We start from the raw sequence: 26,688 nt of genomic DNA on the forward strand, positions 1-26,688 counted from the left end.
GCACAAAGAGGCTGTGGAGCCCCCCACATTGTGTCCTGGAACACCCCAGAGAGCCCTTGGGGACCGACAGGCACTGTGGCACAGCGAGGACAGCAGCTCCCGCGCCTGGTGCTCAGGCCTCATCCAAACCCCGGTGCCTTCAGCCCCTTAGTCCCTCCAAAGCTTTCTACATGGAACGTAGTGTCCCACCACGAGATCTGCAGCTCCATTTTGCTCTTGGGCACAAGAGCAGAAGTGACACCACCCGTGGCTTCCGTCTCTCTCCCAGACTCAGCCATCCCGACACAAGAGCCCGGGCAGCAGCAGCCCCTGCCCATGGGCTCGGCTCCCCCAGCTGAGGTGGCAGCCCAGGCCCTGCTGGACCCACCAGCAGGTAGAGCAGCCCTGTCTGCACCAGCACCATCTGCTCTGGCACCACAGCACCTTCCACACCTCAGCATCCCCACCAGCCCTGTCCCCAAGCAGCGATGGCACAGGCGGCAGCAAGATTGGACGAGCATGCCTGCCCTCGCCTGGCTGAGGAGCGCCCAGGAAATCCCGTTATTAGAGAATCTCCCAGTTCCTTGGGACCATCTCTCCCAGTTTCCCTTCTGGAAGTGAGTCTCCTCCCCAGTTTGACACCACGTCCCACAGCCAGAAGGGTTCACGCTGCAAGGAAGGCTCTGGCCACAAGATCTCCAAGCGCCTGAGACAGAGTGGAGGTCCAGCACCCCAACACTTTGAACTCTTCCGCACCCCCCCCCCCCCCCCAGAGGAGATGGGGAGGCTCATGAGGTCACAAAGAGACCCAACGTCCCATCCTGGGATACCTCAGAGAGTCCTTAGTGACCAACAACCAGAAGCCGCCATGGCACAGCCAGGACGGCAGCTCCCACTCTCTGGTCGCCAGGCTCCGGCAGAACCCCAGCGCCTTGAGATGTTTCTCGCTCCCAAATCCTTCTCCCAACAAGGTAGGCGCCCACCCCGAGCTCTGCAGCCTGGTTTCGCTCTTGGGGACAAGAGCACAGGTGACACTCCCCATGGCTCCTGACTCCTCCAGGCTCAGCCATCCTGACACAACAGCCCGGGCAGCAGCAGACCCTGCCCATGGCTTTAGACACCCCCAGTTCAGGTGGCAGCTCAAGCCCCACACATACCACCAGTAGGTGCACCACCCCCCATGGCTGCTACGGCACCCCAGCACCTTGCACACCTTCAGCATCTCCAAGCCCAGGCTCTCCCAGCATCCCCACCAGCCCTGTCGCCAAGCAGCGATGGCACAGGAGACAACAATATGGGGCGAGCGTCCCTGTCCTCACCTGGGTGAACCAGGAAATCCCAGTGCCAGCACATCTGCCAGTTCCTTGGGGTCATCTCTCCCATTTCACCTCCTGCAAGAGAGTCTCCAACCCCACTCTCTCCAGCAACGGAGCTCACCCTGCAGGGAAGACCACCACCACAAACTCTCCACGTGCCTGGAGCAGAGCTGGAGAACATTAGGGATGGGGATGAGCATAGTGGATACCTCTGGAGGTTCCTCCAGCACAGCCTGACTCCCTCTCACCCCGACAGGGTCACCGGTGGCTCCAGATGACTGCTACCTGGATTCCCAAGTCCACAGGAGCCAGCAGCCCATCACCATCCCGCCTCCAGTCACTGTATATATTGGTGGGCACGGGACTGGTTCTACACCACGCACTGCCCTCTTGGTTCCCTGGGGCAGTAAGAACTCCCTGGCCATCCCAGCGCCAGGGACACCCCAGGGCCAAACCCAAAACCTCTCCTCTTCCATGAAGAAGACAACTAAGAAGAACAAGAAGATCGTGTTGGCCCAAGCCCCACCAGTGCCGTCCGTAAGCTCTACACCTGGCTGCCAGAACCTTCAAGAGCAGTCTAATGAGGCCAACAACACCAGCACAGACACCACCGCAGAGGCCTCCTTGGGGAACAACACCTCCCCAAGCAGTGAGGTCCCCTCCAGCCCCTCTGCACTCCGCCAAACCCAAGACCCTGCGGAGATGGGAGACGTTCTTGAACTGCCTTACGAGGTTCCTCTTGAAGACGCACTGAGGTTCTTCGATTGCTTCATGGAAGAGGTGGAGGTCATCAGAAATGAGACCAAGAGCAGTCCCAAGCCTGAAGAACACGGAGGCACTGGTGCAGCCATCCCCCCCTGCCCCTTCTCCTCGCTGTCGTTACCCGAGGACCTGCTCAGTGCTGACTACAGCGTCCCTGAAACTGCAGATGCCATCCTGGGCCTCGATGAGTTTGTCACGAGCTTGGGGCCACAAGACCCGTGGGAGGAGGCAGAGGTGGACCTGAAACCACCCCAGTGCTCTGTGTTTGAGAGGCGGGGGCAGAAGAGAGGGAAGAGGCCCTTGCCATCACCACCCAGCAAGCGCAGGGCACTGGGGGAGAGCCAAGAGGTGGAAGGGTGGGATTAGAATGGTGGCAGGGATGGGATGGAGAAGGAAAAGTAAGGTTGGAGAGGAAGGAAGGGTGTGTTTTGAGGGGTGGAGAGGAAGGAGATGGCGAATTTTGAGGGATTAGGAGGTTCCAGTAGTTTTGATAGGACTTTTTCTCGTTGTTTTTTCCCATTAAATGTTGTTTCTCTGCAACTGCTCCGTACCTGTGTGGGAGAGTTGGAAAAGAGTGCCCAAAAAGGGGAAAAAAAAAAACCAAAACAACCAAGCCCCAAATCAGAGGCCAGAAGCCCCAAAGGGTATGAAGCCACCCTAGGGCTGATCCCAGTCCTCATCAGGGCAGGTGGTGGCGGGAAGGACTCCCCGAACTCCAGGGAAGCAGCCCCAGACTACCAAAAACCACAACGAACATCCCAGGGACAGTCCTTGAGGCTCCCTCCCCCAACCTTGCCAAGAGCACACCCACCCCAGGGACTGTGGAGCTCTGAAGTTAACTGCAAATACTTTTATTAACTTCAGGAGGATCAAAAAGTGGCCAAACCACTCCGCTCCAGGCAGCCCTGGCCCCGGCTCTGCCACAACCCTCAGCATCTCAGGTTCATCCAATAAGGAGTGTCTCAGCACTACAGCACAGCCAGAGCGCTGCATCCCCACCTTCACGGCCTTCTCCCACCTCAGAAGGTTCAGACATCCCTCCGTAGGGCACTGCCTGTGGCCCAGGGATGGACTTCCCGCCCCAGCGGTGCTCCCCGCCACAAGTTCTGCAGCAGTCCTGCAGCCAGAGGGGCTCCCGAACAGCAAACGAGCTCTTTCAGTCACAGCACACAGGCCAGGAGACATCCTCGGCCTCCAGTTCGGTGGCAGGAGTTATCCCGACAGCCCCATGTTGGTCACACAGTGGGAGCGAGAGGCCTCTGCTCCTCCCAGCAGCTCCTGGGGAGAGCCACGTCCTCCAAGTACAAGGAGGGGAAGGACTAACACCATCCCTGGCTCCGGAGAGCACAAACAGCCCCAGCACCTCGGCACAATCCAGTCCTTTTCTGGGAGCACACAGCCCGGCTGCCACCTCCTCCTGGCTGTCACACGACCAGGGACAGAGTGGCCCTTCCCTGGGGGAGCCAGAGCTGCTCCCTTCCCTTTCTGGAGAGGAAAAGATGGAACAGGAATATTGGAGCAAAGACTGGGGGAGAACATGCCAGGGAGTGCCACAGCATGAGCTTCCCTTGCCCCGTTGAGGCCCTTTCGCTGCTCTGTGCCTCACTGCAGCCAATGCAGCAGCAGAAGCACGGGCAAAGGGCACAACCGCGTGTGCCGTGTGGCACAAAGAGGCTGTGGAGCCCCCCACGTTGAGTCCTGGGACACCCCAGAGAGCCCTTGGGGACCAACAGGCACCGTGGCACAGCGAGGACAGCAGCTCCCACGCCTGGTGCTCAGGCCTCATCCAAACCCTTGTGCCTTCAGCCCCTTAGTCCCTCCAAAGCTTTCTACATGGAACGTAGTGACCCACCACGAGATCTGCAGCTCCATTTTGCTCTTGGGCACAAGAGCAGAAGTGACACCACCCGTGGCTTCCGTCTCTCTCCCAGACTCAGCCATCCCGACACAAGAGCCCGGGCAGCAGCAGCCCCGGCCCATGGGCTCGGCTCCCCCAGCTGAGGTGGCAGCCCAGGCCCTGCTGGACCCACCAGCAGGTAGAGCAGCCCTGTCTGCACCAGCACCATCTGCTCTGGCACTCCAGCACCTTCCACACCTCAGCATCCCCACCAGCCCTGTCCCCAAGCAGCGATGGCACAGGGGGCAGCAAGATGGGGCGAGGATCCCTGCCCTCGCCTGGCTGAGGAGCGCCCAGGAAATCCCATTATTCGACAATCTCCCAGTTCCTTGGGACCATCTCTCCCAGTTTCCCTTCTGGAAGTGAGTCTCCTCCCCAGTTTGACACCACGTCCCACAGCCAGAAGGGTTCACGCTGCAAGGAAGGCTCTGGCCACAAGATCTCCAAGCGCCTGAGACAGAGTGGAGGTCCAGCACCCCAACACTTTGAACTCTTCCGCACCCCCCCCCCCACCCCAGAGGAGATGGGGAGGCTCATGAGGTCACAAAGAGACCCAACGTCCCATCCTGGGATACCTCAGAGAGTCCTTAGTGACCAACAACCAGAAGCCGCCATGGCACAGCCAGGACGGCAGCTCCCACTCTCTGGTCGCCAGGCTCCGGCAGAACCCCAGCGCCTTGAGATGTTTCTCGCTCCCAAATCCTTCTCCCAACAAGGTAGGCGCCCACCCCGAGCTCTGCAGCCTGGTTTCGCTCTTGGGGACAAGAGCACAGGTGACACTCCCCATGGCTCCTGACTCCTCCAGGCTCAGCCATCCTGACGCAACAGCCCGGGCAGCAGCAGACCCTGCCCATGGCTTTAGACACCCCCAGTTCAGGTGGCAGCTCAAGCCCCACACATACCACCAGCAGGTGCACCACCCCCCTGGCTGCTACGGCACCCCAGCACCTTGCACACCTTCAGCATCTCCAAGCCCAGGCTCTCCCAGCATCCCCACCAGCCCTGTCGCCAAGCAGCGATGGCACAGGAGACAACAATATGGGGCGAGCGTCCCTGTCCTCACCTGGGTGAACCAGGAAATCCCAGTGCCAGCACATCTGCCAGTTCCTTGGGGTCATCTCTCCCATTTCACCTCCTGCAAGAGAGTCTCCAACCCCACTCTCTCCAGCAACGGAGCTCACCCTGCAGGGAAGACCACCACCACAAACTCTCCACGTGCCTGGAGCAGAGCTGGAGAACATTAGGGATGGGGATGAGCATAGTGGATACCTCTGGAGGTTCCTCCAGCACAGCCTGACTCCCTCTCACCCCGACAGGGTCACCGGTGGCTCCAGATGACTGCTACCTGGATTCCCAAGTCCACAGGAGCCAGCAGCCCATCACCATCCCGCCTCCAGTCACTGTATATATTGGTGGGCACGGGACTGGTTCTACACCACGCACTGCCCTCTTGGTTCCCTGGGGCAGTAAGAACTCCCTGGCCATCCCAGCGCCAGGGACACCCCAGGGCCAAACCCAAAACCTCTCCTCTTCCATGAAGAAGACAACTAAGAAGAACAAGAAGATCGTGTTGGCCCAAGCCCCACCAGTGCCGTCCGTAAGCTCTACACCTGGCTGCCAGAACCTTCAAGAGCAGTCTAATGAGGCCAACAACACCAGCACAGACACCACCGCAGAGGCCTCCTTGGGGAACAACACCTCCCCAAGCAGTGAGGTCCCCTCCAGCCCCTCTGCACTCCGCCAAACCCAAGACCCTGCGGAGATGGGAGACGTTCTTGAACTGCCTTACGAGGTTCCTCTTGAAGACGCACTGAGGTTCTTCGATTGCTTCATGGAAGAGGTGGAGGTCATCAGAAATGAGACCAAGAGCAGTCCCAAGCCTGAAGAACACGGAGGCACTGGTGCAGCCATCCCCCCCTGCCCCTTCTCCTCGCTGTCGTTACCCGAGGACCTGCTCAGTGCTGACTACAGCGTCCCTGAAACTGCAGATGCCATCCTGGGCCTCGATGAGTTTGTCACGAGCTTGGGGCCACAAGACCCGTGGGAGGAGGCAGAGGTGGACCTGAAACCACCCCAGTGCTCTGTGTTTGAGAGGCGGGGGCAGAAGAGAGGGAAGAGGCCCTTGCCATCACCACCCAGCAAGCGCAGGGCACTGGGGGAGAGCCAAGAGGTGGAAGGGTGGGATTAGAATGGTGGCAGGGATGGGATGGAGAAGGAAAAGTAAGGTTGGAGAGGAAGGAAGGGTGTGTTTTGAGGGGTGGAGAGGAAGGAGATGGCGAATTTTGAGGGATTAGGAGGTTCCAGTAGTTTTGATAGGACTTTTTCTCGTTGTTTTTTCCAATTAAATGTTGTTTCTCTGCAACTGCTCCATACCTGTGTGGGAGAGTTGGAAAAGAGTGCCCAAAAAGGGGAAAAAAAAACCCCAAAACAACCAAGCCCCAAATCAGAGGCCAGAAGCCCCAAAGGGTATGAAGCCACCCTAGGGCTGATCCCAGTCCTCATCAGGGCAGGTGGTGGCGGGAAGGACTCCCCCAACTCCAGGGAAGCAGCCCCAGACTACCAAAAACCACAACGAACATCCCAGGGACAGTCCTTGAGGCTCCCTCCCCCAACCTTGCCAACAGCACACCCACCCCAGCGAGCCTGGAGCTCTGAAGTTAGCCGCAAATACTTTTATTAACTTCAAGAGGATTAAAAAGTGGCCAAAACCCTCAGCATCTGAGGTTCATCCAATAAGCGAGTGTCTCAGCACTATAGCACAGCCAGAGCTCTGCATCCCCACCTTCATGGCCTTCTCCCACCTCAGAAGGTTCAGACATCCCTCCGTACGGCACTGGCTGTGGCCCAGGGCTGGACTTTGGCTCAGAGGCGGACAAGGAAGGTCAGACCGAGGCTATCAGGGATGCGCAGCTCATCCAAGTGCAGGGGGGAGGCAGTGAAGGGCAGGTGCACAGGGAAGAGGTGGCTGGTGTCCACCAGGAGCTGGCTGGGTTTCTCTCCATACTGGTCCTGCAGTTGTTTCTGTGGGGGGAATAGCACTCGCATCCAAGGCTGCTCCAGAAAGGGGATCCATGCAGGACAGCCCCCCCCAACACTCAACCTCAGTTTCCCCTTACCTCAAGGCTGCTGATGAAGCTGGGGCTGACGCGCTCCTCCAACCCAGCAGCTGGGGTATAAGCCCTGAGGATCTTCACAACCTGGAGGAAATGGTGGGTACCATCAACAGGGAAGAGACTGGCATCCCCAGTGTGCCAAGGAGCCCCAGTCCAGCACGAGTACCCAGAAAGTGGAGAACTCCAACCCCCCCAGTACCTGCTGGGGCGACAGCATTGTGCACAGGCTACAGATAGCTCCAGCATCTTCCTTTGTCACCTTCTTCACCTGCAGCAGCTGTGCAGCCTGGACCAGGGGCTCCAGCACCTCATGCACCCCACTTTGCTGCAACCCCTCTGCGCGCAGCCACTGCTCCAGTTGGCTGATGTTGTACCTGCCAGGGGGACACCAGGTCAAGGGGAGGCACTGACCATGGCCCAGCTCCCCTTGTCCTACTCAGGGACGCACCTGAGCTGGATGCCACGGCTCCAGGAACACGCGTCCTTTCTCAGCAGGAGGTAGTTGAGGGTGGTGCCGCTGACGAGGAAGAGGAGCTGGCGCAGGGCTTGGTGGCCCACGCTGGGGGACAGCCCATAGCTGTCCAGCGCTGCGTGGAAGGAGCTCAGCTGCTGCAGCAGCTCAGGCAGGGTGTGGGCAGGGGCTGACGAGGAGCGGCGGTGGCCAGGAGGGCAAGAAGAGGACAAGCCCTGGATGGGCTCACTCTCCAGCATTGCAGAAACTACGGGAGAGAGAAGACTCATCAGGAAAGAAAAAAAAAAGCTTCACAGAAAGGGTCATGGGGCACTGGCAGAGGCTGCCCAGCAAGGTGGCAGAGTCCCCACCCCTGGAAGGATTTAACAGATGGGTAGATGAGGTGCTCAGGGACATGGTTTTAATGGTAGATAGGAATGGTTGGACTCAATAATTCAAGAGGTCTTTTCCAACCTGGTGATTCTATGATTCTATAACAAGGCAGAGACCTTGCATGGTGCCTCAAACAGCCTCTACGCTGCTCCTCGGCTCTGTGTCCCAGCTGGGGCTGATGACACCTCCGAGATGGCTGGTTCAGCCCAGCCCAGGGACTGGCCCTGCTCCACGAGGCTGTGAAACAACACAAGAAGGACATGGAACTGCTGGAGCGAGTTCAGAGGAGGCCACAAAGGTGATCCAAGGGCTGGAGCACCTCTGCTATAAGGACAGAAGGAGAGAGTTGGGATTGTTCAGCCTGGAGAAGAGAAGGCTCCAGGGAGACCTTAGAGCAGCTTCCAGGACTGAAAGGGGCTCCAGGAAAGCTGGGGAGGGCTCTTTACAAGGGCCTGAAGTGACGGAGGTGGGGGGGAAAGATTTAGATTAGACGATAGGAAGAAATTCTTCATGATGAGGGTGGGGAGGCCCTGGAACAGGCTGCTCAGAGCAGTGGTGGCTGCCCCATCCCTGGAGGTGTTCCAGGCCAGGCTGGGCGGGGTTTGGAGCCCCTGATCCAGTGGGAGGTGTCCCTGCCCATTGCAGGGGGTGGGACTGGATGGGTTTTAAAGGTCCCCTCCAACCCAAACTGTTCCAGGATTCCATGACAGAGGCTGCTCCCAATGGCTACAGCCCAAGGTTTGTGGTGTGCTGAGCCTACTTTAGCTCCCCAGACACCTCATCCAAGCCAGGATGCTCGAGGAGCAGATGGATCCTCATGGAAGGAACCCCAACTTTAGAGCAAACCTCCTCCCCAGCTCTGGGTGCAGCCTCTGTAACAGAGCAGGCGGCTCACACAGCGCTCCCTTCCCTCCCTGAACCAGCATCCCCCAAGTGCCCTGCACGCCCCCCAAGCTCACGCCATACCAATCATGGGTTTGAGGCTCTTCTCGGCAGTGCGGATGAGCTGCTGGTAGAGCTGGACCGCCAGGGCATCCAGGCTGCAGCACGAGCTCTGGGGGTCCACATTCTGCAAGCGATGCTCATTCTGCCGCGCTGTGTTCCCCTGCCAGTATCTCTGAGGGTACAAACAGGTACAAATTCACGGTGTGAGTGTTCAGGTCGTCCTAGGACTCAATGATCCTTCCCAAGCGTCTGTTCCAACTCAGGACATACATAGAATCATAGAATGGTTTGGGGTAGAAGGGACCTTTAAAGGTCATCCAGTTCCAACCCCCATGCCATGGATCCCATTGCTCCAAGTCCCATCCAACCTGGCCTTGAACACCTCCCAGGGATGGGGCAGCCACCACTGCTCTGGGCAACCTGTTCCAGGGCCTCCCCACCCTCATCATGAAGAATTTCTTCCTAATGTCTAATCTAAATCTTCCCCCCTCCAACCTAAAGCCATTTCCCCTCATCCTATCACTCCAGTACCTTGTAAAAAAAACCTCCCCAGCTCTCCTGGAGCCCCTTTTAGTCCTGAAAGCTGCTCTAAGGTCTCCCCGGAGCCTTCTCTTCTCCAGGCTGAACAACCCCAACTCTCAGCCTGTCCTTCTAGCAGAGGTCCTCCAACCCTCAGATCTTCATAGCCCTTCTCTGGACCCTTTCCAACAATTCCATGTCCTGCTTGTGTTGGGGATTCCAGAACATTGCAGATTTTCTGTGAATCTAAGTTGGGTCAGACCCAGCAGCACCAGGGACACAGGAAGGTCCTCAAGCAAGCGTGGAGCATTGTCAGCCCAGCATATCCCTATCTACTTGGTTTAAGGGCAGAGGATGCAGCCCCAGGGCAAACCCACTAAGGTCCCACCCTTCCCAAGAAGGTGGCAGCCCAGCCCTACCTCATCCTGGCCATACTGGCGCAGGCAGTTCAGGAGCCGGCAGGTGTTGGCAAGCCAGAGTGACACCACATCAAAGTCACCACTGTATTTCTGCAGGAGAGAATGGAGAGCGCTGGGGTCAGGAGGTGCCTGGCAGCGACACCAGCAAGCCCTCACACCCCGTGGTAGCTCCATGAGCAACATCAAGCTAACTTGATGAGGGCTTTGGGGGTGCAGAGCTGTCAGACCCTCTCGAGGCACCCAGGAGCACCCCTCACCCTAGGAGATGCTTAGGCTGGACATTGCACACGCTGTGCCTTAGGGCCATCCCCACCTCAGCCAGCAGATCTCTTGCTCCTCAGCCCAACGCCCACGCCCAAGCCCAGCACCTTCATAACCCTTTTGATGGCATCAATGGCTGCATCCAGGAGGGAGCGGGCTCTTGGCTCATCGCGGCAGTGGTCTGCATGCCGAAAGCACAGGAAGAGTATGTAGGCTGGCAGGTCTGGGAGCACCCCAGGGCTCTGTGGCTTGTAGTCTGCAGGGGAAAGCAAGGCAGTTGGCATCCTAGCAGATAGGGAAAGCTGGTTCCGAGCCAGGCAGGATGCTGCCCCAGCAACACGGAAAGGATGAGCTCACACAGAGATTGGCAAGGAACTCTAACAGAGACCAAGCTTGGGTAGGGAGACCAAGCTTGGGTAGGGAGTCTCCATCTCTCCAAATCCTACCTGTGATGATGGCCTTGATGATGCGCCCTTCATCCTCCATCCTCCATGCTAGCATGGCCTGGGACAGCCCAGCTGGGGCTGAGACCATGAGGGACCGAGATGGGACCACAGCAGACACCAACTCCTGTGCTGGCCTGACAGCCTCTCTCTTCACTGGGGAAGAGGAACACAGGTCACATCCTGCTGTGTCCTGGGCTATAGGACACAGATCACATCCCCTCAGCTCAGTCCAAGCAGACACTCCTCAGCATGTCTGTGAGGGACTCTGCTCCCCATGTTGAGGTTAGGCAATATTCAAACCAGGATGGGGACACCTTCCAGCCAGCCCCATACTTCCCTCCCACGCAGGCACTTGCCTGTGAGCTCCTGGATCTGCTTCACATATACTCTCAGCTGCTTCTGAAGCTTCAGGGTGGTCCTCTCCTGCTTCTCCAGCTTCTGGGTCAGCTCCTGGGCAGGAACAGCCCCAGGAGGGCTCAGCCAGCCTCCCTCAGCTGGACATCCCTACCAGCACCCACCGAGTGGAGCAGAGCTGGGAGGATGCAGCCCACCCATCTCCTCAAGGAGCTGCTTCAGCTCACCACGAGGCAAAGGTGTGCCAACCCCAGCTTGATCTTACCCACATCGCTTACCCAGTTCTCCTCCTTGAGCCGCAGGACGTGGTGCTGCAGCTCCTCCTGCCCCTGGTGCCGCTGCAGATCCTGGATGAGGGTTGCCTGCTGCTGGCTCAGCTGCTTGAGGGAGCAGATGTCGAGGTGCAGCCCCTCTACCTCCTCCTCGTGATGCTGCTTCTCCTCCTGCAGCTGACTCACCAGCAACCTGCACACACACAACCCGGGGAAACTGAGGCACCAGCCTGCTTCAGCTGCTTCACCCCAGCCCTTGGGGAGGCTGCTGAGGAGGGATTTCTCCCCTGAAGCCTCAGGGGCTGCATGGACCCAGTTGAGCTAGCAGAACATCTCCCCTCCAGCTGCACAGAGCACATTCAGTACAGCCCAGGAACAGCCTGCACCAATCCTACCCTCTTCAGAAGCTCCTATGGAGCCACTGGCATCCAATCTGCTCACGCTCAGAGCAAGGTGGGGATCACCAGCCACCCAGCGACACACAGCTGGGAAGGAGAGCCAGGGCTACCCCACAGCCAGCTGGGCAGCAAGGGGCTGTTCTTGCTCTCCCAGTCCAGCTGGGGTTAACGGTGCCAATAGCACATGGTGGCTACTGCAAAGAGGATCTGCAGCTGCCCAGCACCGCAGAGGCCAGGAGGCTGCAACCTTCCCCAGAGGGGCTCAAAAACCACATAGATGTGACAATTCAGGATATGGTTTAGTAGACGTGGTGTTGGGTTGATGGTTGGATTAGATGAGCTTGGAGGTCTTTTCCTGCCTTAATGGTTCTGTGGTTCTATAAACCCAAGTAACTGCTAAAACAGCAGCAAAAGCCTCACCACCAGCATCACAGATCCATCAACCCATTGTGGGGAAGGCAGCCTCAGCTGGGGAACATCTCCCTGGGACCAAACTCACCTATTGGCAACCTGCACTGCATCATATGCATGCTTCAAGTCATCATCCACCACTGCCTTCTCCAGGCTCCTGCCCAGCCCCAGCATCTCAGATAAGTTCTGCAAGAGGAGGAGAACAGGATGAGGCCCGCCCCACCAGCCTGGATCTGCCCCTGCTTCACTACAGTGGGGCAGGAACTCACCCTGCGCTTAAGGAAGCTCAAGGGTTTCCTCTCTTCCAACTCCACCGGGGCCTTGGATCGCCGCAGCTCCTCCCGGGTTCGGGCCAGCTCCTCGTTGACAGCTTTAAGCTGCCCCAGCAGGAGAAGGTAGGCCTTCTCAAAGGGATCCTGACCCACATTGCTGTTGAGCATCATCTCACCGCTGGGCTGTGTTCCCTCTGGCACTGGCTGCAAGAGCTCTTCCAGCCCCTGGGGTGCAAAGACAGGGTTGGCACAGCAGCCAGTGTTGGGCACCAGCACCAAAACACCCACAGACACCCCCTCGTGATGGGACCAGCTCCCAGCCAGGAGCCCCAGGGCACAGCCAGCCCCCATAGCCAGGCAAAAGGACAACTAGTCCCCTTGTCCCTCCCACCCCTCTGTCCCCACCATGGTCACCACTAGCCTCAGCCTGCTGGTCGGAGCTATCTCGCGAGGGAGCTGTGGACATGGAGGACAAGTAGCTGCTCTCGGAGCCAAGGAAGCTCTCCGACGAAGGGGACCGTCTCAAGGTGCTTTGCTGAGTGGAGAGAGAAGGACAAGGTTGCTCCTCACACCTCGAGTGCATCAGCTGGGGCGGAGCAGCAGCCGCTTCAGTGGGATGCTTTGGCTCATGAGCTGGGGAACCCACTTCTCCCACAGAGGGTGCCCCAGACCAGCCAGCACTGCCTGCTCCCCTCAGTGATCCAGGAGAAAGGTTGTCCTGAGCTTCCCCATGTCCCCACCAGCCACTCACCCTCTGGAAGGCCACCTCATCCCGCAGGTTCTCATAGCCCTGCTCCAGGCGGGCGTAGTCCTGCACCAGGCTCTGGTAGCGTGCCCGCTCCTCCTCCAGCTCCTGCTGCAGCCCCCGGCTCTCCCGTGCCGCACGCTGGTTCTGCTCTGGGGAGGATGGACACAGAAGGGAGTGGATCCCCACCAAGCCTGTGGGGACCCCCATCAGACCCAGATGAATGGGCTGAGGAGCTCAAGGATCTCTTTTTACCTTCCAGATCCTGCGATTGCTTCACCATGCGCTGCATCAGAGCATCCTTCTCCTCCCCGAGCTGCAGCTTTACTGCTTCTACCTCTGTCAAGCGCTGCAGGAAAACGGAGGGGCAGGTAGAGCCTTGGCTACCAGAAGTGTCCTCCAGGAACCCACACCACGTGCTGCCAGATCCCTGAGGAACCCCATAGAGCAAAGCAAGAGCAGACAGACCTTCCTGAGCTCTTCAACCTCGTGGTCCAAGGTGCTCTTCACATTGTGCATCTCCAGCTCAGCTATCCGCTCCTGCAGCTGCTGGATCTGGGCATCACGGGCCATGTCCTCCTTCAGCTGCTGTATCTCAGCCCGCAGGCGCTGCACCTCCTCAATGTGGGCAGCATTCAGCCCCGAGAGCTGCTCCACCAGGCGCTGCTTCTCCAGGGCCTTGGACCAGAGGGCAGAGCATGTCAGGCAGGTGGCCAGGAACAAGGACATATCCCCATATCCCCCACCAAGGGGAGCCCACACATACTCAGGCCACCCTTCCAAAATGATCCCTCAATTCCCACCCATCTGTTTGGAGCCCTGGTCCTCCAGTATCACCTCAAAGTGTGGTCAGGTCTGGTAGAGCAGCTCTTCATGACATATCATCCCACGTGGAGCTACATCAAAGCTTTGCTATGACTTTACAACCCCATATCCACTTCCATATGCTGCAGGATTTTCTAGCTGGCCTTCCTGCAACTCCCAGAGTCAGGATCATACCACAGACACCTCCAGAAATGGAGCAGTGGCTGCTGAAGCAGAGACACTCACCCAGATGGTGCCAGCAGGAGCGCAGTGGAGAACATGCCATGTTCATCCCACCTTGCTCATGGAACTGTTCCCAGCACACACCACTGTGCTGCAAGGTTGCACCCAACCAAGCACCCAAGAGGGTGCACAGCCCATCCTCAGGGCCACCAGCTCCACTTATCATAGAATCATTAGGTTGGAAAAGACCTCAGAGCTCATTAACTCCAACTGTACTTGTCTACTACTAAATCATGTCCCCCAAGTAGCTCATCTACCTGTCTTTTAAAGATCTCCAGGGATGGGGGCTCCACCACCTCCCTGGGCAGCCTCTGCCAGGGTTTGAGAACCCTTCCTGTGAAGGAACTTTTCCCGATGTCCAAGCTAAGCTTCCCTTGACGCTGCTTGAGGCCATCCCCTCTTGTCCTTTCACCTATCGCTTGAGAGAAAAGACCAACACCCACCTCTCTGCAACCTCCTTTTAGGTAGTTGAAAAGAGTGATAAGGTCTCCCCTCAGCCTCCTTCCACGAGGAGGATTGAAAACCCATTCACAACTCCCACCTGAGGACACATCGAGCAGGATCAGCTCCCACCCCAGAGCCAGGAGAGGACTGAAGACATGATGAAGACAAGAGCAGACACGGTTTTGGCTGCACAGCGACTGCTACAAAGTGGTCAGCAATGAAGCGCTGAGCAAAAACCAGCTTCCTCCACACCCTGGAACCCATGAAGGGTTGATGCCAGCACCCACCTGCTCATCCAGCCTGCACTGCAGCTGGATCACTTTGATCTCCATGCCCTTGTGCAGCTGCTTGTAGTGCTCAACCGAGCGTGCCTCGGCACGCAGCCGCCGCAGCTCCCGGCACGCCCGCACCCGGCGGTAGCAGCACTGCAGGTAGATGACAGCCCCACGCAGGCGTGTGTAGTGGTTCCTGGCCAACCAGCCCCTGACAGCAGCCTGGATGACCACGGCTTTCTGGTGCCACACCATCTGCAGAAGGACAGAAGCGGTGGTGGCATTGGCACAGCCTTTCCCAAGGTGGGCTTGGGACACTCGTTGCCCTGCCAGGCTTCTACCTGTCGGTAAAGACGCCGGGCAAACGTGCCCCTGGCAAAGGCTTGGATGGTGATGACAGCCTGGCGTGTGCGGAGATAGGAGCGTCGGGCCAAAACCATCCTCAGGGTCTTCTGCAGCATCACAGCAGCCTTGGTTCTTCGTAGCATCCTGACAAACCTGCAGGGAGGGCAAAGAGGCTGGGCAAGAGGTGCCTGAATGGGCAGGGAAAAGAGAGGAGCTGGGCGAGAGGTGCCCGAGCCCTCAGGGAAAAGAGAGGAGCTGGGCAAGAGGTGCCCGAACCCACAGGGAAAAGAGAGGAGCTGGGCAAGAGGTGCCCGAACCCACAGGGAAAAGAGAGGAGCTGGGCAAGAGGTGCCTGAGTGGACAGGGAAAAGAGAGGAGCTGGGCGAGAGGTGCCCGAGCCCTCAGGGAAAAGAGAGGAGCTGGGCAAGAGGTGCCCGAACCCACAGGGAAAAGAGAGGAGCTGGGCAAGAGGTGCCCGAACCCACAGGGAAAAGAGAGGAGCTGGGCAAGAGGTGCCCGAGTCGGCAGGGAAAATTGAGGAGCTGGGCAAGAGGTGCCTGAGCCCACAGGGAAAAGAGAGGAGCTGGGCAAGAGGTGCCTAAGCCTGAGAGCAAGGGCAAAGGATCTGTGCAAGAGGTGCCTGAGTCCACAGGGAGGGCAGAGGAGCCGGGCAAGGAGGTGCCAGAGCTTGAAAAAGAGGACAACAAAGCTGGGCAAGGGGCATCTTAGCCTGCTGGAAGGGCAGAGGATCTGGGAAAGGGATGCCCAAGCCTGAAAGTGAGAGCAAAGAAGCAGGGCAAGTTGTGCCCAAATGCACAGGGAAGGCAGAGGAGCCAGGCAAGGGGTGCCCGAGCCCGCAGGGGGGCAGAGGAGCCAGGCAAGGGAATGCCAGAGCTTGAAAGAGACAGCAAAGAAGCTGGGCAAGGGGCACCCAAGTCTGAAAGAGAGGGCAAAGGAGCTGGGAAGGGGGTGCTCAGCCTACAGGGTGGGTAAAGGAGGTAGGCAAGGGGCCTCCCAAGCCTGCAGCCTGGCTCATGTTGCAGAGATGCCCCATCCTGCAGTGCAGCCCATATCACAAGGACACCCTGAGGCAGAGCCCAGCCCAGAGCCAAGACACCCATGAGCTCCCCGCAAAGCTGAGCTCTATCTTGGCTCTCTGCAGCTCCCTCCAAGCCCCTTCCCACTCTCACCTCCTGGCCAGCATGCCCCGAGCATGGCGCTGCAGGCAGATTGCTGCAGCCCGTGCCTGTGCAAAGCGCCTCCGTGCCAGCCAGCCCCGCAGGTGCCGCTGCAGCAGGGTACAGGCTGTCCTCAGGCACCGGTACCGCAGGTCCTCCAGGTGAGCCACTTGGCCAGCCCGCAAAAACACCTTCCTCTTCCCACACTGGTATTTGTTGGGGTCCTGTGGGCAAAGGTGAAATCAATCCCAAGGATAAGGCACACTCCAGGAGTGATGCTCCTTATGCCACTGATGACCCCATCCAACCTCCCTAGAAACTGAGCTCCTCCCCATCTCCCAGTTCAGCTGTTTCTGTGCCCCACTGGGCACCCACACATGGGAAAAATCATCTGCAAGGGATCTAGTATGGCTTTAAACTGGGAGGGTGAAGATTTAGATTAGACATTAGGAAGAAATTCTTCACGATGAGAGTGGTGAGGCACTGGCACGGGTTGCCCAGGGAAGTTGTGGCTGCCCCATCCCCGGAGGTGTTCCAGGCCAGGTTGGATGGGGCTTGGAGCCCCTGATCCAGTGGGAGATGTCCCTACCCATGGCAGGGGGTGGGACTCAATGGGCTTTGAGGTCCCTTCCAACCCAAACCATTCTATGATTCTATGGTACTACAGCTGCACTCCCCAAGCAAGACCCTTACTTGGAGCAGTCTCTCAAGGGCAAGGCTGCAGATCTGCTTCTCGTCAGTGGTCATCAGGTCCTCTCTGCTCACCAGAGGTCTGTACCTCTCTAAGAACTCATGGTATGTCCACCTATAGGGACAGAGCGGGGTCAGAGCTAAAGCTAGAGGAGGGGAAGCATCCAGGGTGCTGCTGAAACAGGGGGGTACCTGGAGGGGTAGCCCAAGGCACTGATCCGGATGGTCTCCAGGACACCACAAGCACGTAGCTGCTCCACTGCTCTCCTGGAGTCAAACCTAGGCCAAAAGAGGGGCTGCCCTAGAATAGGTCCTAGCCAGCTTGACACACTCCAAGCTATCTGAGAGCAAGGACACAGACTGGAAGGACAGCAGTGCCCCCCCAGTGCCCCCAGCAGCCCTGGCCAGACACTCACACAAAGGGCTGTTTGCCATCGTTGGGTTTGATGCAGCGGATGTAGTGCGAGGTGGTGCTGCCCAGCATCTCCATCAGTTTCTTCAGGGAGACTTTGAACTGCCAAAGACAAGGCAAGCGTGGTCAGGGCCAGCAGGACCACGTTGGTGCTCATGGGATTCCCTGGGCCAGGACACACATGAGTCCCAGCCCCAGGGCCAGCACACATTATCTTCTTCCACCCCGTACCTGGCTGGAGATGGACTTCTTCATCTTCTGGCTACCAGGCAGTGACCTGCGGCTGAGGCGACCAGCCATCCTGGGCCCGCTGGACCTGCGGGACTGCAGGGACACAGGGCCGTCCCCTTCCTCCAGGAAGAGCTCAGCGAGCAGGGCAGACTGTGCAGAGCAGAGATGAGAGCCAAGCAGACCTTGCAACCATCACCCAATCCAAAGAGAGCCATCGCCAGCAAGAAACAACCCCAGAAGACCACAGGCTCCACAGAGACAGGCCCAGTACGTGCAGTCCTCTGCCCTGCTCCAGCCCAGATGTGCCAGATCCAACTGTGCCCCTATCTGCTGCTTCCTCCAGAAAAAAAACCTAGAGTGCAAGCCACAAGCACCTTCCCAGGTGTCCTCAAGAGCCCTCCAAGATGTCCCTTACCTTCTGCCAGCATCACATGCAGGAAGGAATGGAGAAGTGACAGTGTTACAGACCTCCAGGCAGCAGGACCCTCCAAGCCCCCTCCACAGGGACATGGCCAAGGTGTCACCCCAAGATGGGGAAGCCCGAGGCAGGGGAACAGGATGAGGAGCACCCACATCTCAAGGCACCCTGACCATGACCAGCACTACACAGGCCTCTACTGGCAGACCCTGCAGACTCCATACGTCCTACACCATCAGCCTTTCTCACTCTCGGGGCCACATGCTGGCCAGGTTTCTGCCCTCCACAGCCCCTACTCAAGGTGGTTCTCACCTTGCTGGCTCGCAGCAGTCCCACCAGCTCCTCAGGGACAGCATCCCTGTTCTTCTCCACAAACCCATCACACTGGTATTCCACCTGGCAGGAGACAAGGCAAGCACCAGGGTTATCCTGCAGCTCTGCAGACTGGCTTGGTGCAGGGCTTTGCTTGGACACTGTGGGAGGCTTTTGGAAGAAGTCCTTGCAAGTGTCAGAACTGGTGGTGGCCAAGTTGCCCAGCTCCTGCCCTTCTGCAAGGCTGCTGATGGGAACCAGAGTTTCCATATCGTTACCCTCAAGTAAAGAGTTGTAGCCCAGCCCTCAGCCCCAGAAGCCACTTCCCAGCCTAGGAGGGTGCAGAGAGTGGCCGCAGCTACTCGGAGCAGGAGGAGGCTGCAGGAGTTGCCACCACCAGGTCTAGAGAAGACAGGATGGGTGCCCATGGGTGCAGAGCCACTGCTTTCCCTACCTTGCCAGCAAAGTGGCAGACAATAAAAGCATCCGTGGGCCTCTTGGGCTTCTGGAAGTGGGAACTGCCGAGGTGGGTCTGGTAGAGCTTCTGGGCCCAGCTCCCATCACTGCCTGTGGGCATCTGAAAGGCAAAGGGGTCAAGAAGAGGCAGTGGAGGGGCTCTGCGTGGTCACAGCAGTCTGCTCCCAGCATCCCTTTCCCACCTTGCACTCCTCATTCAGCAGGTCCAGGATGCCAAGGCGGCCCTCAATGAGCTCGATGCATGGCTGGTTGTCACAGAAGTCAACGAAGACCCAAGGGATCTCCTCAGTCACATACTCCTCCTGCTCCAGCTTGAAGACGTGCTGGAGGGCAGGGAGAGCAGAGTCAGGAGGGGACAAAGGTGACTGCAGCCAACGGCTTGGTTTCCATAAGACATCCGAGCAGCCTGTCTCCTGGAGTAGGAGCACTTTGGGAGAAAGGAAGAGACTGTGCCCAGCTCCAGTAGCCTCCCAGACCCCGTGTTTGCAGGAACTGAGGCACCAGCTATGCTTAAGGCAGAGGGAGCCAAAAGCAACAAAGATGTGCAAGTCCCACCCTCACCATCTCCCAGCAAGGAGACACATCCAAAGTTACACCCACCAGGTTGAAGAGCTGCTGCAGCTTCTCATTGGCATAGTTGATGCAGAACTGTTCAAAGCTATTGAGCTCAAACGTCTCAAACCTGTGGGCAGCAGAGACCTGCCTGAGGCTGCTGGGCAGAGCCACCCCGGCCAGCCACAAGCTCCAGGCACAGGGACCCAACTGGCACCACCAGTACCCACAGGAACATCCCCGTGTCCCAGCTGGAGCAGCTGGAGGCTGCAGACCCAAAGCCATAACTGACATAGGAACAGGGCCACACTCTTCCAGGCAGCCCAGGAGAGGAGAGCTGCTCTTACCCATAAATATCCAGGATGCCGATAGAGGTGTGGTGACCCTCCAGCGACCGAAGAGCACGGTTGAACGTGCTCACTATCCACCTGAAGACCTGCCCATACATATGCTTGGCCAGGGCATCCCTGGAGCTGAGCGCCTGCTCCCTGGAAAGAGGTTTCAGGTAGGTCTCGCCCGCAGTGACCAGCTTGCGGTGGCAGAGCCAGCGCATCACCTGCGATGCCTCGATGCCCAGCAGCGTGCAGAACAGCCCGAGGGCCTCATCAGAAGCCTGCAAAGGGACAGATTGTCACCATGGGATGGTCAAGAGGTGGCTCCTGCAGCCAGCGCAGCCCAGGGGCCAGGTTGGGATGTAGGATGCAGGCACCAAGCTCCCATCCACCTCCACAAAGCAGCCATCCCCACGGCGGTCCTTCCCTCTGACCAGGATGTTGCCCAGGTGCAGGATGGCAGCGAGGATGATGAACAGATCCAGCTGGTCAGCCTCAGGGACACCTGTGGACACAGCACAGGCCTGAGGGACTCCCCAAGATCCCCCCAACCCAGTCCCTGCATCACACAAACAGAAGGAGTGGGAAACAATAGGAGTGGGAAACAATAGTTTAGGTTGGAAAAGACCCGTAAGATCAAGTCCAAACATAAATCTAACATCTAACTCGAATCCTGTGTCCAGTGTTGGGTCCCTCGCTCCAAGAAAGACATTGAGATCCAGGAGCAAGTCTGGGGAAAGGGAAAAGAAAGAGCTGGAGAACGGGAAAAGAAAGAGCTGGAGAACGGGAAAAGAAAGAGCTGGAGAACGGGTCTTATGAAGAGCAGCTGAGGGACCTGGGGCTGTTTAGAAGAAGAAGAGGCTGAGGGGAGACCTCATCAGTCTCCAACTGCCTGAAGGGAGGTTGTAGCAAGGTGGGTGTTGGTGTCTTCTCCCAGGTGATAGGATGAGAGGAAATGGCCTAAGCCTGTGCCAGGGCAGGTTCAGAGTGGACATCAGGAACAATTTCTTCACTGAAAGGGTTCTTAGGCACTGTCAGAGGCTGCCCAGGGAGGTGGTGGAGTCACCATCCCCAGAAGGGTTTTAAAAGACAGGCAGATGAGGTGCTCAGGGATCTGGTTTAGTAGTGGACAGGGACAGTTGGGCTTGATGATCTCAAAGGTCTTTTCCAACCTATGGATTCTATAATTCTACGACTGCCAAGCCCACCACTAAATCAGGTCCCCAAGCACCATGTCTACACATCTTTTAAATCCCTTTAGGGATGGTTTCAACCACTTCCCTGGAAAGCTGCTCCAATACTTGATAGGCCTTCCAGTGAAGTAAGATTGCCCAAAACCCAGTCTAAACCTCTCCCGGTATGACTCGAGGCCATTAGATGGCCAGTAGACATCCACAGTGCTGGGATGCCCGGCATCAACACTCCTACAGCAGCATCAAGGTGAGGGCAGTGGGACAACCAGCCTGCCTGTCCCCATCCCCACCCGGGACAGTACCTAGAAGTGAGAAGGCATTCCGCGTGCTCTCCAAGTCGGCTGCATCCTTGGTGCTCTGGGCAGCGGCACATTGGCCCTGGCGGGTGTAGTGGAAGAACTCTGCCCCACCTGTGGGTGAGATGTCGGGCTATGAACCGACACAGCATGTCCCAACCACCCTCATCCCAGCCCAAGGTGTCCAGCAGCAGCAGAGCCTCCTCCAGCCCCCAGGAAGGTGTTGGCACTGCCCAGAGGGGACAAGCTGGCACCAAGATGTGCCACGGGGCTTGTTGGGAGACACTCACGGAGACCCAGGCCCTGGAGCTCGGGCAGGGTGGCCGAGGCACAGAGCTGGTAGAAGATGTGGTAGTTCCTCTCTGCTTTCGCCTGTGGATGAGGAAGAAGCCAGGTCACCTGCGGCCACCACGCTCCCCCGAGGCAGGGCTGCAGCCCAAGATTTAGGGACATAGGACGCCTTCCCCTCTCACAGGGCTGGGATTGCTTCCATGTAGGATGCCGAGGAGGAGCGCTCTCCCACACCAAGGACTGGGGCTTCCATTCAGCCCTGTCCCCATGCCACCCCAGAGACCCACCTGGAAGGTGACACGGGACTTCTCCAGCAGGTAGGTTTTGATGGTGGCCCCTGTGACATGTGCTTGGCTGAAGCCGATCTCAATGTACTTCCCAAAGCGGCTACTGTTGTCATTCCTGGTTGTCTTTGCATTCCCAAAGGCCTGGTGGGGAAGGAGGGCAGGAGGATGTAGCCGGCCCCACATCTCCAGGTGAAGTTCAGTCCTTGCCACTCATTTTAGAGGGCAGGGACTGGCACAACATCTCCACAGGGATACAGGCCAAGAGGAGCACGGGGAGAGCCTGCAGGGACAACCCAACTATTCCCATGTAGAGCCTGGGGACCTGATGGGACCCACCTCCATGACGGAGCTGGAAGCCAACACCTTCTCCTCCATACTGGAGTCACCGAGGGAGCCCCCGACGGTGGTGAAGTATCTCATGGCATACTTGGCCGACACAGTCTTCCCTGCTCCTGACTCACCACTGATGATGAGGGACTGATTCTTCCCAAACCTGCCGGAGAGGGACATGAGCTGGGGACAGCCTCAGCAGGACCACTCTCCACAGCCATGCCACGGTGGTCCAGGAGGAGCTTCAGGTCTTCCTCACTGTAATCCTGGGATGGTTCCATGGGATATTCTCACCTCACCATCTGCTTGTACGCCTCCTCTGCCAAAGCAAAGATGTGCGGATCCATGTCCCCCATTTCACGACCGCTGTAGGCGTAAATCACCTCCTCCTCGTAGATGGGCAAGGGCTTGTAGGGGTTGATGGCAACGAGGACAATACCTGGAGGAAGAGTGTTCAAGGCTAGGATGGATGGGGCTTGGAGCAATCTGATCCAGTGGGAGGTGTCCCTGCCCTTGCAGGTGGGTTGGAATTGGATGGGCTTTGAGGTCCCTTCCAACCCAAACCATTCCGTGATTCTATGAAGAGGGCTGTGCAGAGGCAGGAGAGGCACCTGCCTCAGGGGGCCGTGGAGAAAGGGCACGGGATGGAGAGCAGGAAGGGGTGCACAGGGCTCACCACAGTAGGTGTAGATGGCATTGGCCTCCAGGAAGCGCCGGCGGAGCGAGTGCAGCACAGCCGGTTCATGTAGGTAGCTCAGGACCACCAGGTCATCAGCACCCGAGAGGCAGTCGGGGTTGCAGAGAGGTGGCAGCTGGGATTCGATGGGGTAGGCCAGCGCCTGCAGGGAGGGAGAAAGAGCAGGATAAGTGCTGAGCAGAGGCAGCCAGGCCTGCAAAGGTAGGATGGGGCTGTGGGAAGCAGCATCAGGCAAGGAGGACCAGCTCAGACCAGCAAGGACTGGGCAGTCAAGGGACACTGAGCCACACAGCCATGGGGGTCTGTGCTCCTGCTTGGACATCAGATGAGACATACAAAGGCAATGTTTGAGCCTCTCCACGTGGTGCTGAGGCCCCCAGGCTGGTTTGGGGGTGCAGAGGCAAGCTGTCTCCCATCTGGGGATACCTGACCACATAGGAGGGACCCGCTGTGCTGCACAGCTCCAGCCTTACCGAACCATCTTCCAGGCGGAGATGGAGAACGGTGTCTCCTTCCCTGTAGCTTCTGGTGATTTCTGCCACCCTCCAGACTTCACTACAGTCGGGGATCCACACCCGGGCACCCTGCAGGGACACAGGAGAGAGAGAGGACCTCTGCAGAGAGCCACAGCCTGGAGGCAGGGAAAGCATCTGCCCACCAATCTCTGAACTGAGCGTCACAGCCCTCACCTGGGAGAGAGCCCAAGTGCTCAGCATCATCACAGCGGTGCAAGCCATGGACCAAGCACCCCGCTTGGTGTCCCACAGCCCCTCAGCGCCTGCAGGCAGGGGTCCTACCCAGCTGCTCTCCAGATGTGTGGGAAGTCATCTCTGCAGGAGCTCTGCTTCTCCCCAGCCCTGCCAACCCCCCACCCCAGGAAGGTCTGCATCTCTCCTGCCCTCAGCCTGGGGTGAGAAGCCTCTGGCCCACCCCGAGGATGGGATCACGGCTGCAGGGCAGGCTTTGGGAAGCACAGAAGATGCTAAGCAGAGGCATTTCCGAACACCCAGCACGCTGCAGATGTGGCCACACGGCTTGGCTGGGCAGAGAACATCTGGGTTGGAAGGGATCTCAAAGCCCATCCAGTTCTACCTCCTTGCTGTGGACAAGGACACCTCCCACTGGACCAGGGGCTCCAAGCCCCATCCAACCTGGCCTGGAACCCCTCCAGGGATGGGGCAGCCACCACTGCTCTGGGCAACCTGGGCCAGGGCCTCCCCATCCTCACAGCAAAACACTTCTCCCCAAGATCTCTTCTCATCTCCCCTCTTTCAGCTCAAAACCATTCCCTCTTGTCCACTCCCTGCATTCCTTAATCCAGAGCCCCTCCCCAGCTTTCCTGTAACCCCTTTCAGCACTGGAAGCTGCTCTAAGGTCTCCTGGCAGACTTCTCTTCTCCAGGCTGAAGAACCCCAGCTCTCCCAGCTTGTCTTCATACAGGAGGTTCTCCAGCCCTCACATCATCTCCATGGCCTCCTCTAAATTCACTCCAACACCTCCATGTCCAGGATTCAGAACAGTCCGACCACAATACCAGGCTTGGAAGCAGATACTTGCAGTACAGATCCTCAACTCCTGAGTGGTCCAGGCACCATCGCAAGCTCTGCAGACTCAGCTACAGACCAGAACACAGAAACAGCGCTGAGAAAGATCACCCCATGCCCTTATCGCCCCACCAATCTGCAGCTCCCTGGGGCCAACCGTAGCCAGCAGCCCCGTGCAAGGGACCAGCTGGCTGTTACCAGCCTCAGTTTCCCTTCTGCAGATGCTGATGAGGTGGGAGTCGTGCAGCACGGTGAGCCCCGACTTCCTTCTGCACCCAGACCCAAGTGTTAACACCTCCCTCATTCCAGGTACAAACCTTTTTTGGAGCCACTTTGCAGAGCGCAGGATCCCACGCTCAGTAGGAGCTAAAGCAGCGCAACACCACAGGGGTAGAGAGGCAAAAAAATGAGCTAAAAAAACCCTTAACCCCCTGCTAATTGATGGGATGCCTTGCAGCAAGAGGGATTAATCCAGCCCCAAGCTGGCAGGAGGTGACATGTTCCTGGACCAAGGAACCCCAGTACCCTTGACCCTGCTCTGCACCAAGGTGATGGACACTATCTCAGCAGCTTCTGCCGGACTGCAGGGAACAGGGGATGCTCCCACGCAGCTGGTGCCTCCTGGTTTTCCAAGCATGCAGAGACGAGGCCAAACCACAAGCTTAGAAAAGAAAGTGGGAAATCAACGCTTGCAGCTTTGCTCTCAGGCTGAGATGCGAGCAGGTCGCTTTCTCCATCAATTCTGCGATCTGCAAAGCGACAAGAGGGCTCCAACCCCTCATGCTCCCATCCCATCCGGAGGAGCCGGCCTCTTGCTAGAAAGCAGGGCCTGAAAAAAAACCATCCTGGTTTTGCTGATGTTGCAAATCCAGGGAACTTGGCTCGCAGCAGACGTTTCCAGGTCCGCCGTGTGCAAAGCGTATGTGTTAACGCATCATTAAAGTTGATCAAACAAGCCCCGAATAGGCTGGAAGTCTCGGGAAGAGGGAAGGAAGGGGCTGAACTTGGGGTTCGCATCCAAGGAGGCATCAGAATCCCAGATGTTTGACTTCACAGTGGGAAGTGGGGCCAAGCAGCAGAGGAGCAGGGAGAGGAGGCTGTTGGCTTTTACGAGCAGCAGCCGCTGGAGGGAGCGAAAATTGCACACTGTACGGCTTCCCAGCACAGCACCACTGGGATCGCAGCCTGAAGTCACAGCTGGACCGAAAAGCATCCCTGCCAGGGCACCCAGCTCACTCCTGCTGGGTTCACGTCCAATCTGAACCCCTGCTGGAGCAACTTAAAGCCATTCCCCCTTGTTCTATCGCCCGTCTTGGGAGAAGAGCCCAGAACTCCTCTCTCTGCAATCTTCTTTCAGGCAGTTGTAGACAGCAATGACATCTCCTCTCAAGCCTTCGCTTCTCCAGGCTAAACAACCCCAAAGCCCTCAGCAGCTCCTTTGTAAGGGTTGTCCTCCAGACCCCTCACCAGCATTGTTGGCCCAGGCAACACCAAACCCCTCTCACCTGCGCCGAGCGCTCCTGCCAAGGAGCCCCATGAGGGTTAGACCAACCCAATCCAGTGGAAGGTGTCCCTATCCATGGCCAGGGGTTGGAACTGGATGAGCTTTAAGGTCCCTTCCAACCCAAACCATCCCATGAGCGAATTAGTTGGGGGGCAGCAGCCACTGATGGACCCACAGAGGGAGAGGGGAGGGCCCCCCCCATTCAGACCCACACCTGATGCACCACCAGGAGCTGCCACCAAGCTGGGCACCAGCAGAGAGGTGACCCTGGAGGACACCCAGACCAGAGCACCTTGAGGAGGGGTGGTGCACAAACCCCCCAGACCGGTGGACAGGGCTCCCCCACAGTATCCTGAGGTGGGAACAACACCCCCAGACTCCTCACCTGCACATATGGGTTGCCCACAGCCATGGTTACCCCTTCACCACTGCTGCCAACACTCCCAGCTCTCCACCCACAGCCCATTTATGGCCGTTAATTGCTGCTAATTGGAGAGGGGAGGTTCCAGGTCCCCGCCCCACAGCTCCTCCCTAGGGCAGGGCAGCTCCTGGGGGGCTGGGATTGGTGTCTCCTCCACTAGGGCATCCCACAAGGAGTCCCCCCACTTGAGACACCTCGAGAATCCCCATAAGGATCACCCCAAGGCTCCACCTGGAACATACTTGAAGCCTTTTATAGGACACATCTCCCCCAGGACAATGCAGCCTCCTCCCTACCTAGGACTCTTCAAGAACCCATCGAGGTCACCCAAAGACCCCTCCTACCAGGACACCCCTAAACTGCCCTCCTCCAGGGCCCAGATCACGGGCACGTCAGGTCCCCCTGCCCTGAAGTCCCACGGCCAAGCCCTGTGCTCCACTCAGGGAAAGCCATGATGATGAG

The 26,688-nt window shown here is 58.1% G+C and overlaps 1 protein-coding gene across 1 annotated transcript; it reads right to left on the reverse strand.

Annotated features, from left to right (window-relative positions):
- Window positions 1-6,816: 6,816 nt before the first annotated feature.
- On the reverse strand, window positions 6,817-26,217 carry LOC104067753 (unconventional myosin-Vb). Its single transcript, XM_054050570.1, has 39 exons — window positions 26,191-26,217; window positions 25,807-25,821; window positions 24,292-24,372; window positions 23,231-23,341; window positions 22,737-22,899; window positions 22,355-22,499; window positions 22,067-22,223; window positions 21,731-21,871; window positions 21,443-21,524; window positions 21,159-21,266; window positions 20,056-20,168; window positions 19,679-19,944; window positions 19,380-19,461; window positions 18,962-19,102; window positions 18,757-18,879; window positions 18,303-18,386; window positions 17,573-17,722; window positions 17,346-17,443; window positions 17,122-17,208; window positions 16,933-17,044; window positions 16,252-16,463; window positions 15,058-15,214; window positions 14,732-14,971; window positions 13,422-13,631; window positions 13,209-13,302; window positions 12,960-13,105; window positions 12,600-12,743; window positions 12,206-12,433; window positions 12,025-12,122; window positions 11,134-11,320; window positions 10,858-10,951; window positions 10,502-10,654; window positions 10,163-10,311; window positions 9,795-9,884; window positions 8,878-9,028; window positions 7,516-7,786; window positions 7,267-7,441; window positions 7,071-7,151; window positions 6,817-6,975 (listed from the first exon to the last, which is right to left on the reverse strand). The coding sequence occupies exons 1-39, from the start codon at window positions 26,215-26,217 to the stop codon at window positions 6,817-6,819; spliced, it is 5,325 nt and encodes a 1,774-aa protein (XP_053906545.1).
- Between the last annotated feature and the right edge of the window lie 471 nt (window positions 26,218-26,688).

This window comes from Cuculus canorus, chromosome 27 (genome assembly GCF_017976375.1).
Source record: "Cuculus canorus isolate bCucCan1 chromosome 27, bCucCan1.pri, whole genome shotgun sequence".
NCBI classification, from domain to species: Eukaryota; Metazoa; Chordata; class Aves; order Cuculiformes; family Cuculidae; genus Cuculus; species Cuculus canorus.